The sequence below is a fragment of the Salvelinus sp. IW2-2015 genome, linkage group LG33 (genome assembly GCF_002910315.2).
Source record: "Salvelinus sp. IW2-2015 linkage group LG33, ASM291031v2, whole genome shotgun sequence".
Lineage (NCBI taxonomy): Eukaryota > Metazoa > Chordata > Actinopteri > Salmoniformes > Salmonidae > Salvelinus > Salvelinus sp. IW2-2015.
Genome location: NC_036872.1, coordinates 4,866,937 through 4,880,375, shown reverse-complemented (window position 1 = coordinate 4,880,375; position 13,439 = coordinate 4,866,937). Strand labels below are relative to the sequence as shown.

General features: G+C 42.5%; 2 protein-coding genes across 2 annotated transcripts in view; both read right to left on the bottom strand.

Moving 5' to 3' along the window:
- Nucleotides 1-8,959, bottom strand: part of LOC139023578 (mucin-2-like) — a 33,268-nt gene extending 24,309 nt beyond the window's left edge. Inside the window, exons 1-2 of the mRNA XM_070436987.1 lie at nt 8,893-8,959; nt 2,522-4,570 (exon numbers count right to left, since the gene is read on the bottom strand). Of these exons, the coding sequence (XP_070293088.1) occupies nt 2,522-4,570; nt 8,893-8,959 (2,116 nt within the window). The remainder of the gene's footprint in view (nt 1-2,521; nt 4,571-8,892) is intronic.
- The window catches only part of LOC111958082 (brevican core protein-like), a 56,768-nt gene that overhangs the window by 39,873 nt on the left and 3,456 nt on the right, over nt 1-13,439 (bottom strand). The window contains exons 3-4 of the mRNA XM_070437094.1: nt 12,819-12,946; nt 10,799-11,092 (exon numbers count right to left, since the gene is read on the bottom strand). Of these exons, the coding sequence (XP_070293195.1) occupies nt 10,799-11,092; nt 12,819-12,946 (422 nt within the window). The remainder of the gene's footprint in view (nt 1-10,798; nt 11,093-12,818; nt 12,947-13,439) is intronic.

Genomic DNA, 13,439 nt, shown 5'->3' with positions numbered 1-13,439 from the left:
TTTCTGCCCGATGTAAATAATGTACTGTGTCATTTTGAAGTCACTTTTATTGAAAATAAGAATATAATGTTTCTAAACACTTCTACATTGATGTGGATGCTACCATGATTGTGGCTAATCCTGAATGAATCGTTAATAATGATGGAGTGAGAAAGTTACAGCGGTTCAATAATCATACCGCCAAGACATGCTAACCTCTCGCTATTACCAATAACAAGAGAGGCTAGCATTTCTTAGCTGTAAGATGTTTGACCCTCTGTCTCACTCATCATTATTCACGATTCACTCAGGATTATCTGTCATCCTTTTTGAGAAAATTAGCCAACCCAGCAATTAATTTCCTCATCCTCGTTGTGCAGTAAGGGGGCTATGACAAAACATGAACAAACGCTTTAAAACCACCCAAATACATCCTTTTAGAAACGGAAAGCTCTCAGTATAGTGATGCAGTTTAGATGTTGTACACTATTCTAAAATTCTAAACTATTCTAAAATAGTTTTTTCCTTCATCAATCTACAACCATAATGACAAAGCAAAATGTTTATAAATGTATATTCCATTTTTTTACTGATATATAACATTTACGTAAGTATTCAGACCCTTTACTCAGTACTTTGTTGAAGCACCTTTGGCAGCGATTACAGTCTTGAGTCGTCTTTGGTATGACGCTACAAGCTTGGCACACCTGCATTTGGGGTGTTTCTCCCATTCTTCTCTGCTGATCCTCTCAAGCTCTTGGCATTCAGGCCAAAGAGTTCAATCTTTGTTTCATCAGTCCTTTAGGTGCCTTTTGACAAACTTCAAGCAGGCTGTCATGTGCCTTTTACTGAGGAGTGGCTTCCGTCTGGCCAATCTACCATAAAGGCCTGATTGGTGGAGTGCTGCAGAGATGGTTGTCCTTCTGTAAGTTTCTCCCATCTCCACAGAGGAACACTAGAGCTCTGTCACCTAGCTGACCAAGGCCCTTCTCCCCCGATTGCTCTGTCTGGCCAGGCGGCCAGCTCTAGGAATGGCCTTTTTTTATTATTTGTACTTTTGCAAACATTTCTAAAACCTGTTTTGGTTTTGTCATTATGGGGTATTGTGTGTAGATTGATGAGGCCCTTTTTTTATTTAATCAATTTTAGAATAAGGCTGTAACGTAACAATGTGGAAAAAGTGAAGGGGTCTGAATACCTTCCAAATGCACTGTAACATTCCATTTACATAAAAGACAGAGATTTGGTTGTAAAAAGGCAAACTTTTCGCTCATGGCACATTAATTCCACAGTATTTTAATGTTTTGTTTCGGTAATGACAATCATATCGGCTGTATTTCTGTACTTTAAAAGTGATATATCTTAAAAACATGATTGCTGACATGCAAAACTATTTGGGTCTATATCAACAATTGACTAATGAAAAGCAAATACCAAAAGAACGTTTTTGGTCAGAGTTTTTCTTGAACTTTTTTCGATATTTTTGGGGGTGGGAATGCAATTTGCACCATGTCTGTAGAATCACCCATATACGTAGAGATACATGATAAACTAGATGGCTAACTGTGTTGTCACCCATGAAGATGTGTTCAATCATCTAGCATAGTTAGCGCCCATGCTAAATCAGAATACTGTTAGCATATTCCAAAAGAGGACAGCTTCACCATTTGCAAAGGCAAAAAACTATAAACATTATTGCTAAAATGATGGTTGGTGTAAGCTTTGAAGGTGATAAAATCCTGATGAGAGATGTTCCATAAAGGTACTAAAATTAACAACAACCAAACCAGATGCTGATGTAGCAACGCCTCTATGCGTATGTCTGTGTGTGAGAGGGAGAGAGAGCAGCACATGCATTCTCCTTGGCTGAGAGTCAAAACCCCCACTTCAGGACCCTGGACAGCACATGGTCTTACTGTATCTGCCAAAAAACCCTCTACTGTACATTCATGTGCATCGACAGAGAGCAACGGCACAGTATGCTATAAGTGTTAACACATGCCTACGTTACAGACAACCACTCTCTGTCACATAGGGCCTAGGCCAAAACATAAAGAGCTGTTCTCCACAGTAAAACCAAAACATGTACTGTGCTTATGTTTTCAGAAGCTTTTTAGCAAGTCAACAGTTTGCAAGTGATCAAGTTGATATCGCACCCCAGTAACGGTAGTCTATCACATCTGACCTCCTACCAGAGCAGACATAAAGGATCCCAGGCATGGGCTGATCTGAGGAACTAGTCCTTACGCACCACATTACTATGTAGTAGGCCTAATCCTATTACAGGAAGTACTGGTCTTTCCAGGTGACGTACAGCAAACTTTATCTACCGCAATTAACTCATGCGGACAAGATTACTGTCAAGAAAAGAGACATCATCTGGAGAGCTACTTGTAGTTTGACCTTTATATAACAAACTTTACATAGGTCACCGAACTCTGAATTGGTACAGAGCAACGTTTACCTCAAATGTCTAGCCTATATCATATAACCATAACAATGCACTTAATGGAATATAGTGAACAAGAGGTATTCTTCTTACCTGACTCGTTTTGCTTCTGCTCGTCGGCATTGATGTTGATGACTTGGATGGGGAGTCCATCTGGGCCCACAGTGGCTGGAGCGCTGGTGGAGGTCAAGGGAGCAAATGAGAAGAACTCTGTATCGATGTCTGTGGTGGTGTCCTGGCCTTCAGTCAAGGTTTCACTGAGGGACTCAGGAAAGTGAGTGGTGGACTCTTCAATGACCTGATCACCTGAGCTCACATCCTCAGCTGACGTCTCACTGCCGATGAGAATGGCGGCTGCTGTTGGGTTCACTGAGGAAGGTTCCTTAGAGGTCACGGTTGCATGTGAAGTGGTGGTTGTGGAAACACTTGGTGGATCCTGTGTTTGACTCGCATCCTCCTTGTACAGAATGGCTGGTGTCTCTAAATCACGAGGAAGAGGTTTCTGTGTGGGCTCAGCTTTAGAAGCGCCTTCTGTCTCAGCCTTGTGAGTGATAACTTGTATGATTGAGTATTGGGATGAGGGTGTGGTCGGGGCATCAGTTGCTGAGCCATCTAAAGGCTTTGATGATGACTTTGTTGGTATTGCTGATCTTGTAGCTCCTGATTGTGTTGGGGTAGTGGTCTCCATGCTGGTGTTGGGCTCTGTATCACACACGATGGTGGTAATCATGGTTGTTTCATCCATGACAGTGGTGGTAGAGGTGCTTGTTGAGGGATCGTCATGCACCGCTTGGGTTGGCGTAACGGGTGTGGTACCCTCTACAAATCCTGCAGTTCCAATCTCATCAACATAGCCTGGGGAGGGGGTCGTTGAATGAAGGCCCTCCTCAGAGTTTGGCTCTCTTTCTGGGTACACTGTCGTGCCAGCGGGACTGTATGAATCAGTGTGGGGGCTAAGTGTGCTTCTGTCCTCAGTGTTTACTGCCACTGTAGATGATGCCCTTGGTGTAGGTGGCAAGGTGACCGCAGCAGTGGAGCCCAGGTCAGCGATGGTTTCAGGACCCATTCCACTGCCCTCCACATCTTCAGTGAATAAGGTCACAACCAGACTGGGAGTGACAGTGGATATTGTGGGTGGGGTAGTTTCAGTGATGACTGCATTAGGGGATCCCTCAAGGACCTCTGCTGTTGTGGGCGGGGCAGTGGCAGTTCCACGTACAGACGCATCTGGAGTGGCGGAGGCCATCACCATTGTGGAATCGTCTGCGGTTTCAAGAGTGGAGGGCTGTTCAGTTACATGTAGACTGGACTCATATGTAGTGTCCTCAGTACTAACAGGTGCATCTTTAGTTTTCTCAGTGGTGATTGGTTCAGTTGGTTCGGTTGTTGAAACTGATTGGGCATCTATCAGGTCAGAGGTCATCTCTGCAGTGATCCCTTCCAGGGTGGTTTCCTCTGTGTTTCCGTGAGCAAACATGGGTTCTGTGCTTGGAGAGGCCTCTAGAAGAATGTCAGGCTGAACTGTGCCCACTTCTATCACATAGTGATTATCTGGTTCTTCTGTGGGCTCAGCCAATCTCCCCCCAGACCCTGTGCTCGATGGCTGGGCCACGGTGGTATCTACGGACACTTCAGGTGTGGCATCTTCTACCTGGATGACTGCAGTGGCCTGAGGGGGAGCAGGGAAGGTAGAATCACTAGGATGTGGACTTCCTGTTGTGGGTGGAGCTTGGAACGTGTCTCCACGGGGAGGGACCGACTCCACATGGCTTGGGCTTTCCTCAAAGTCATCAACATTGTAATCGGGGAAGGATGTTGTCGTGAAAATGTCGCCTTCTTGTTTTGCAGCGGCAGTGGTGTGTGGCGAGGTCACCTCCTCAAGATCGCCTTCATGTGTTACCGGGGTGGGGCGAGGCGATACCATGCTGGTTGAGAACATAGATGAAGGGGCCGCTGTTTCGGCTGATTCTCCGGTCTCTGAAACAAGTTCAAAACCTGGGGTCTGAGTAGTGCTGCCTCTGTCCAGGGGAGAGAGAGCTGTGGTGGGACCAATGGCGGATGTGGCCAGCATTGGGGGGGGCGTGGTAGCACCCTCCACAGACACTTCCACCCAGGTCATCTGATTTATCAGCTTCTTCTTAGCTGAGGATAGAGAAAGATAAATAAAGTGTATTACTGTCAAATAAATCCCCAGACAAAAAAACAGCAGACCAAAATAACCAATGACCAGCATAGGAAAATTTGTCCAGGCCCAAAAATACTTTGTTACATAAGATCAGAGTGATTAATAGACAGTAAATTAATATCCCAGCGTTTTATTTTTGGACCACATAACTATTTAATCTGGGATCTTTCATTCTATTTTCAAACTATCCAGTTCTTGTCTGAGGCTCCTTGGCTGGCACCAGAATGGCACGTTTGTCTTGGCTATACCTTGCCAACTCACTCAGTCCACCAGGTTTCACACAGCACTACCCACTCACAATGCAGCACACACACTGGTATATGGCACAACGCCAGTATAGACTTCAGTATGAACCCTACAGAGAGAAGTAGTCTTTAGAAATAACATGACACTTAGAGAGACATCATTGTCTCGTGGGACTTACCCACAATGCTTTGACAGCTACTGTTTCTACCCCTGGTCCAACCATAAATTCACCCTCACTCTCTAAGAAATAATGATATAATTCTGAAATGGTATGGAGGAGACTCTCTGGAGCATTGGTTTTGGAAGGAGTTTCACAGCATCCACCCCAGAGGCTTGTGATCATAACAAGGGTGGACATTACCAAGTAATGGTCGTAAACTGTGTCTTGAAGTACAATATTATCATGTTGATCCACTCTGAATGTTCTTTTCCCACATTCCCACCACTAACACGGGTAATGTAGGTGAGGTCATTTTCAAAGCTTTCTATTTCAGAGCACACGTTGAACATTCATTTTACATTTCCTATTGTGTCTACGGGCATTCATGGGGCCATTAAGGGTCAATTAAACAGCATATAAACTTTTCGGCATCTTCTGTTGTGGTTTTGTGGAGTAGCCCTGAGTCTTGTCTTCTGGTCTCTTCCATGCCTGTCCTCCCACAGTCTCCGTGTTTACTAGTGTTTCCCTCCCTGTGGTCCAGGTCCTGACTTTTATATTTATTTGTATTTGTGGTCACTTGGGCTGCTACTCCAGTATTCATATTAAATAGACTAATCATAATTATGATCCCTCCCTATAAGTTACAGCACCGTATGAATAATAGAGGTTAAGCTGCTAAGAGACCAACAATGAATTCCTCCCAGACTGCATCAAAGCTTGATTGTTCAGAAGGCACATCCTTGCTTGTTCTCACCCTGTCCCAATGTCTGACCCACTCGCACTCTCCACTCACACTCTCTCTCAATCTCTCACCCTCTCTCTCTCCCGCTCTCATATACTGTACAGACACAGGCACGGACAGTGTGACAGTTTCAGTATTCTCTCCTCAGTGGCGCGACACAGACTGTGTAAAGCAGACAGCAACTGTTCAGCACTACGTACTTGCCCTCCTTTTCCACGCAGCTATCTCTAATGTAAGGTTTGAGAAACTTTTTTCACGAACAGTAAAAATAGACCCTGGTCTATAAGAAAGCAGACGGGGTGCATTATCTCACTGGATGTTTGTGTGCGGTCACTTTTACTGGGGCCTTTGTTTTCTCCAGTCCCGGGACCAATTATCCCTCCATTTTCCTCCTCTGCCACTCTTTCATCTAACTGACTAATGTTTATACAACATCTTCTTTGGTGTTTTGTGTTCCTGCAAGGGGAAATTGTGAAGAATTCCAGCCAATGGAAAAGGGGTTACTTGAAAAGCACTTAGGTGAGAACAAAACCAAAAAAGCACTGAGAGCGCTAAAATGGAATACACAAAGCGGGAGGTCAGGGTGCCCTGTTTGTGTGACCTCCTAACCCTGTGGGGACTTATCACGCGGAGAGCTAGCGTCTCTCAGGGAGACCCAATAGCCTGGTAGGGGGCGGCTTATCTCGCTGACCCTCTTTTAAAAAGATGGAAAGGCCAGGTCAGAGGTCACCGAGGCTGACTGCCTTTAGAAGTCCGGCCAGTAACTTCGTCCATTAACCTAACGTCTGCTCCGATAACTACCAAGTGAGAGCGATGGAAAAGGGGAAACTCTGACAGCTGAAACAATCTGAAAGAGGAGGAAAGAGAGAGATAGGCTGACAGGTGCTGTATCTGCACTTTTTCGTCGCACGGATATAGTCATGTTTAGATGCAGTTTATCTAACTTCGATCAGATAAGTACAGTGCCTTCAGAAAGTAATCATACCCCTTGACTTATTTCCATTTTTTGGGGGGGGTGGATCAGCTTTAATGGATTGTGGCTTCTATCAATGTAATTGTCTGCATAATTTCTAATCCCCTATACATATGTTTTTTATCTGTAAATTATTATTTCCATCTTTATTATTTTCCCCCTTAACCTACCACTCCTTCCCTAATTGGAGTAAACTAATTACATATATTTTCCTTCTTAATTTTGTTGTGACACCCTGCATTCAAAATGGATTAAATCAAAACGTTATCACCAATCTACACACAATACCAGATAATTACAAAGTGAAAACCCATTTTTTGACATTTTTGCCATTTATTGAAGTATTCCCCTGAGTCACGACTTTGTAGAAGCACCTTTGGCAGCGATTACTGCTGTGAGTTTTTCTGAGTAAGTCTTTAAGAGCTTTCCACACCTGGATTGTGCACGATTTGCCCATTATTATTTTCAAAATTCTCCAAGCTCTGTCAAATTGGTTGTTGATCATTGCTAGACAACCATTTTCAGGTCTTGCGATAGATTTTCAAGTAGATTTAAGTCAAAACTGTATGTCGGCCACATAGGAACATTCATTGTCTTCTTGGTAAGCAACTCCAGTGTAGATGTGGTCTTGTGTTTTAGGTTATGGTCCTGCTGAAAGGGGAATTCATCTGCCAGTGTCTGGTGGAAAGCAGACTGAAACAGGTTTTCCTTTTGGATTTTGCCTGTGTTTAGTTCCATTTCTTATTTATTCAGAAAAATTCCCCAGTCCTTAATGATTAGAAGCATACCCATAACATAGTGCAGCCACCACTATGCTTGAAAATATGAAAAGTGGTATTGGGTAATGTGTTGTATTGGATTTGCCTCAAACATAACACTTCGTATTCAGGACAACAAGTTAATTGCTTAGCCACATTTTTTGCAGTATTTTTTTCCGCGCGTTGTTGCAAATAGGATACATGTTTAGGAATAGGTTTGTTCTTTACAGGCTTCCTATTTTTTCCTCTGTCAATTGGGTTAGTATTGTGGAGTAACTAAAGTGGCTTGCGAAAGTATTCACCCCGATTGGCATTTTACCTATGTTGTTGCCTTACAACCTGGAATTAAAATAGATTTGTGGGGGGTTTGAATCATTTGATTTACACAACATGCCTACCACTTTGAAGATGCAAAATAATTTTTTGTGTGAATCAAACAAGAAATAAGACAAAAAAAATGAAAACTTGAGTGTGCATAACTTTTCACCCCCCCAAAGTCAATATATTGTAGGCCACCTTTTGCAGCAATTACAGCTGCAAGTATCTTGGGATATGTCTCTATAAGTTTGACACATCTAGCCACTGGGATTTTTGCCCATTCTTCAAGGCAAAACTGCTCCAGCTTCTTCAAGTTGGATGGGTTCCGCTGGTGTACAGCAATCTTTAAGCCATACCACAGATTCTCAATTGGATTGAGGTCTGGGCTTTGACTAGGCCATTCCAAGTCATTTAAATGTTTCCCCTTAAACCACTTGAGTGTTGCTTTAGCAGTATGCTTGGGGTCATTGTCCTGTTGGAAGTTGAACCTCCGTCCCAGTCTCAAATCTCTGGAAGACTGAAACAGGTTTCCCTCAAAAATGTCCCTGTATATACCCATCATTCTTTCAATTCTGACCAGTTTCCCAGTCCCTGCCGATGAAAAACATATCCTACAGCATGATGCTGCCACCACCATGCTTCATTGTGGGGATGGTGTTCTCGGGGTGATGAGAGGTGTTGGGATTGTGGCAGACATTGTGTTTTCCTTGATGGACAAAAATCTAAATTTTAGTCTCATCTGACCAGAGTACTTCTTCCATATGTTTGGGGAGTCTCTCACATACCTTTTGGCGAAGACCAAACATGTTTGCTTATTTCTGGGCTCTCTTCTGTAAAGCCCAGCTCTGTGGAGTGTACGGCTTAAAGTGGTCCTATGGACAATACACCAATCTCTGCTGTGGAGCTTTGCAGCTCCTTCAGGGTTATCTCTGATTAATGCCCTTCTTGCCTGGTCCATGAGTTTTGGTGGGTGGCCCTCTCTTGGCAGGTTTGTTGTGGTACCATATTCTTTCTATTTTTTAAATAATGGATTTAATGGTGCTCCGTTGGATGTTCAAAGTTTCTGATATTTTTTTTATAACCCAACCCTGATCTGTACTTCTCCACAACTTTGTCCCTGAACTGTTTGGAGATCTCCTTGGTCTTCATGGTGCCGCTTGCTTGGTGGTGCCAATTGCTTAGTGGTGTTGCAGACTCTGCAGCCTTTCAGAACAGGTTTATATATACTGAGTTCATGTGACACTTAAATAAAGTCCACCTGTGTGCTATCTAACTAATTATGTGACTTCTTAAGGTAATTGGTTGCACCAGATCTTATTTAGGGGCTTCAGAGCGAACGGGGTGAATACCTATGCACGCACCACTTTTCAATTTTTTGATTTTGATTTTTTTTTAAACAAGTATTTTTTTTCATTTCACTTTACCAATTTGGACTATTTTGTGTATGTCCATTACATGAAATCCAAATAAAAATAAATTTAAATTACAGGTTGTAACGCAACAAAATAGGAAAAACGCCAAGGGGGATGAATACTTTTGCAAGGCACTGTACAATGTTGTTGATCCATCCTTAGTTTTCTCATATCACAGCCATTAAACTCTGTAACGGTATTAAAGTCACCATTGGCCTCATGGTGAAATCCCTGAGCGGTCCCTTTCCTCTCTGGCAACTGAGTAATTAAGAACGCCTGTATCTTTGTAGTGACTGAGTTTATTTATACATTATCCAAAGTGTCATTAATAACTTCATCATGCTCAAAGGGATATTTAATGTAAAAAATATATATTTTTACCCATCTACCAATAGGTGCCCTTCTATGCGAGGCATTGAAAAACCTCCCGTGGTCTTTGTGGTTGAATCCGTGTTTGAAATTCACTGCTGGAATGAGAGACCTTACAGATAATTGTATGTGTGGGGTACAGAGATGCGGTAGTCATTCATGCAACTTATTTTGTTACTTGTTAAGAACATTTTTACTCCTGAACTTATTTAAGAGAGGTTGAATACTTATTGACTCAAGACATTTCAGCTTTTCATTTTTTTTTTTTTTTTTTTTTAAATCTGAAAAACACTTTGGAATTGGGGTGTTGTGTGTAGACCAGTGACAAAAAAAATCTACATTTTATCCATTTGAAATTCAGGCTGTAACACAACAAAATAGGGGGAAAAGCCAAGGGGTGTGAATACTTTCTAAAGGGACTGTATATTAAAATATTAACTATTTTAACAGATTATATTTGTATATTTTATGAAGGAGTATGTGACTGTTTTCTCTGCTCAACTGTGCCAATGAGGTTATCCAAGGCTAACCACAGAGAAAGAAAACAAAAAATGTGTCCTGCCTTGAGGTACAGTATTACAGGTAATAAAACCGGACAGACAATGATTGTGTAGGACTCTCCAATAAACTATTGGTAAGTAAATCATCCATTAGTATCACATTGGGCTATGCATCGAGTTCAAAGGCAGCATGAGTTTAGAATGATGATTTCACACTCCTGTTAGCCAATCCCAATTTGGTTCCAGAGGTAACGGTCGGTAACCCCAAAAGGACATGCAGTGAGGTCAGTAATTCACTGTACTGGGCTACACAGCCTAGCTCTAGCACAAAACGCACAACGCTCTACATAGGGATCTGTCTCATCTGTTTTGTTGATGGTTTCTTCTATCAACAAACAAAAGAAACACGAAAGTGACCATGCAAATAAACCTGACAATTGATTCAAGATGAGTTATAGACATTATATTGCAAGAAGACTGTTTTGTAGATATTTCATTATATGTGTCAGAGAGGTTGCTGCAAATATGAGGATTGGGGAGGGGTGCAGGAGCTATACCCTAAGAGGGTAATATCACAATTACTCACAGCGCTGGCCTTGAGCAAAAATACTCAACTCTATGAATAGTGTGAACTTAGAGTGCTCTTTCAAATCCAAAATGTAACATTTGCACATAGATGAGAACATAACAGTAAAATGTATGTTTACCTTTGAAGCAGTATGCTCCCAGCTGGGTGATGGGTTCTGGGAAGCCAGTCTGGTTCCTGTAGCGATACATGGTCCTGACGCCCAGCAGACCGCCGCCACACTGCATTCTGGGTACCGCGACGGGGTGGCGAGCGCTGCCGTCGGCCAGCCAGCCGTAGTCACACCTGTCCAGACCCTGTCTCCAGGCGGAGTGGAGCTGACCCGGCGACGCCAGGACAGCGTTCCTGTTCTCACACTCCTCCTTCGCCTCCTCAAACGTCATCTTATGGGTCACAGGTGCGTAGTACACCTCACCTGAGACAAATAGGGGTTACATGTAAAAGGCGACTTTCTAGTGACTGAGGATCAGGATGTTTTAATAAAAAGTCTATGTTTGCCATGACTGATTTAGTGTGCTGAAATACTGAACTGTTACTGCTTACACTAACAATAGTGGTATCACTAATACCTACATTTGAGTTCAGTCCTCACTATTATAAGAATTTGGATTTACCTTTTCAGAAACGTGTATGTGACAGTGCTTCAATATATCCAGTCGATATGGATATGGGGGAATGACTTATCATTCCAATTTGACCATGGTAGCAGTTGCATAGAGATATTGACCCATAATTACAACCTAGTGTCAATGCTGTGGAAGGCTCTGGGCCCAAATGTTCTCCCACTAATTCATTTGGGACTACAGTACAGCATTCATTCCATTATCCTGAGGTGGGCTAGCAATGCTGACTATGTGTTTGCACTCACAAAGACAGTCTGTCTATCATGCCATTAGGTCCCCCACAGTGGGTGTGGCAGTCCACAGTTAATGTAGTCAAATTAATCTTTCAAAACGTAGGTTTCCCGCTAAATGAAGATGACAACACGTATTGTCTGTGTTCTTAACTTGGACAACATAATCAAACACGTCAGAACAGACACCATACTTGAGCAACTACATCTGCTCCTCAGCTGGCCCCCGTCACACTGCAGAAAGATCAATACCACTAATACACCACCGTTACACATGCCAATGATATTATCGTACTCCTCGCTGACTGATCCAATGATCCAGAATGACACCCCCTTAGCCATATGACCCTCAACCTGATGTGGTGGGGGATATATGTGGGCTAAATGTTGCATAGCCCAAATATCTTCCGCCTCACGCCTGCACTCTTAGAAAACAAGGGTTCCAGAAGGGTTTTTCAGCTGTCCCCATAGGAGAACCCTTTTTGGTTCAAGGTAGAACCCTTTTCCAAAGAGGGTTCTACCTGGAACCAAAAGGGTTCTTCTACCTAGTACCAAAAAAGGCTTCTACCAAGGTTTCTCCTATCGAGACCTACTAAGAACCCTTTTCAGTTCTAGGAAGCACTTTTCTTTCTAAACGTGTGCCTTCAGTTCAGTGGCGTGAGGAGTGATGTTAGAGCTTAGAAACGAGCAATGGGGCACGCTGCAACTGAGGTTCAATTTGTCATCAGGCTCAGCATGGAGGATACACAAAGAGATGATAAAGTGCATTGGCAGCTCTGAAGCTTTTCCTTTATGGTGCCAGCAGCTTTTAAAGCTCCCATTATCACATCGTTTCTGGTGTCTTTTTTTAGAGCCTTTTAGAGCCTGGTCCAATGTTGAGAGACTGACAGCTTGCCTCTGTTGATCGCTGTGATTGTCAGGGAAAAAACGTTTGGCACTTTGCTGATTGTCAAAGTTACATAGAGTTACTGTTCCTTTCACTCATTTCTATTTACATACCCCAAAATATGTTATAAACGGTCAACAAAACAAGAAGTAGCCCAGTAAATATTTGGAGAGGAAATGCCTCACCAGGTGCATTTACTTGCTTACATTAAAATACCAGACAAAGACCTAATTTGTACATTGTCACCTCTTTCCATCTCCAGGTGTATAAAAATTCACTTCTCCCCTAACTAGCATCAGTGTACTCAGCACCTATGCGTGGGTCAATTGGATGTGCTGATCCTGCATAGAATTTAATTGTATGTATCACCAGGCCACTACGTCCCACATTATTTTCTCTTACCATTCAGCTTGTCCACATAACAGTACACATCATAGGTCTCTGTGGCCTTTCGGGGTCCATATGTCCTCACCCCAGGCTTCCTCTGCAGGTTTCCATAGCAGCCAGGTCTCGGTCTAGTGATTGGGTATCTAAACATGCAAAGAAAAGAAAAGATAATTTAATTGATCTGTAACCGGAAATTTCACTGTGTCAGTCAACCTATAACCTCACACCATAAAATGATGACAAAGACAAAAGGGACTGCATTGTGAGTTAGAATACAGCTGGAAATGTCACTGGCTTGAACAATCTCAGTACACGTGCAGTTCACATTCAGGCCAATGACAACTATGGCAGAGTGGGTAAACCAAGCAGTTTTATACTTTAGGCCCTGTAAAAACCAGTTACCAGTAGCCTGGGAGCCAGTCCTTTTCTCATTAAACCAAAGATGTCTACTTTGTCTTTGACACAAATGGACTAGAATATATAATTGATGGTCATCTTTATTTTTAGGGGGTAGATCAGCTTAGTACTCAAGATATATTGTAGCTTCCATCAATTGAATCGTCATTTCCAATCCCTAATATAAAAAAATATATTTATATACATATCTTTTTAAAATATATTTTCCTTTATTATTTT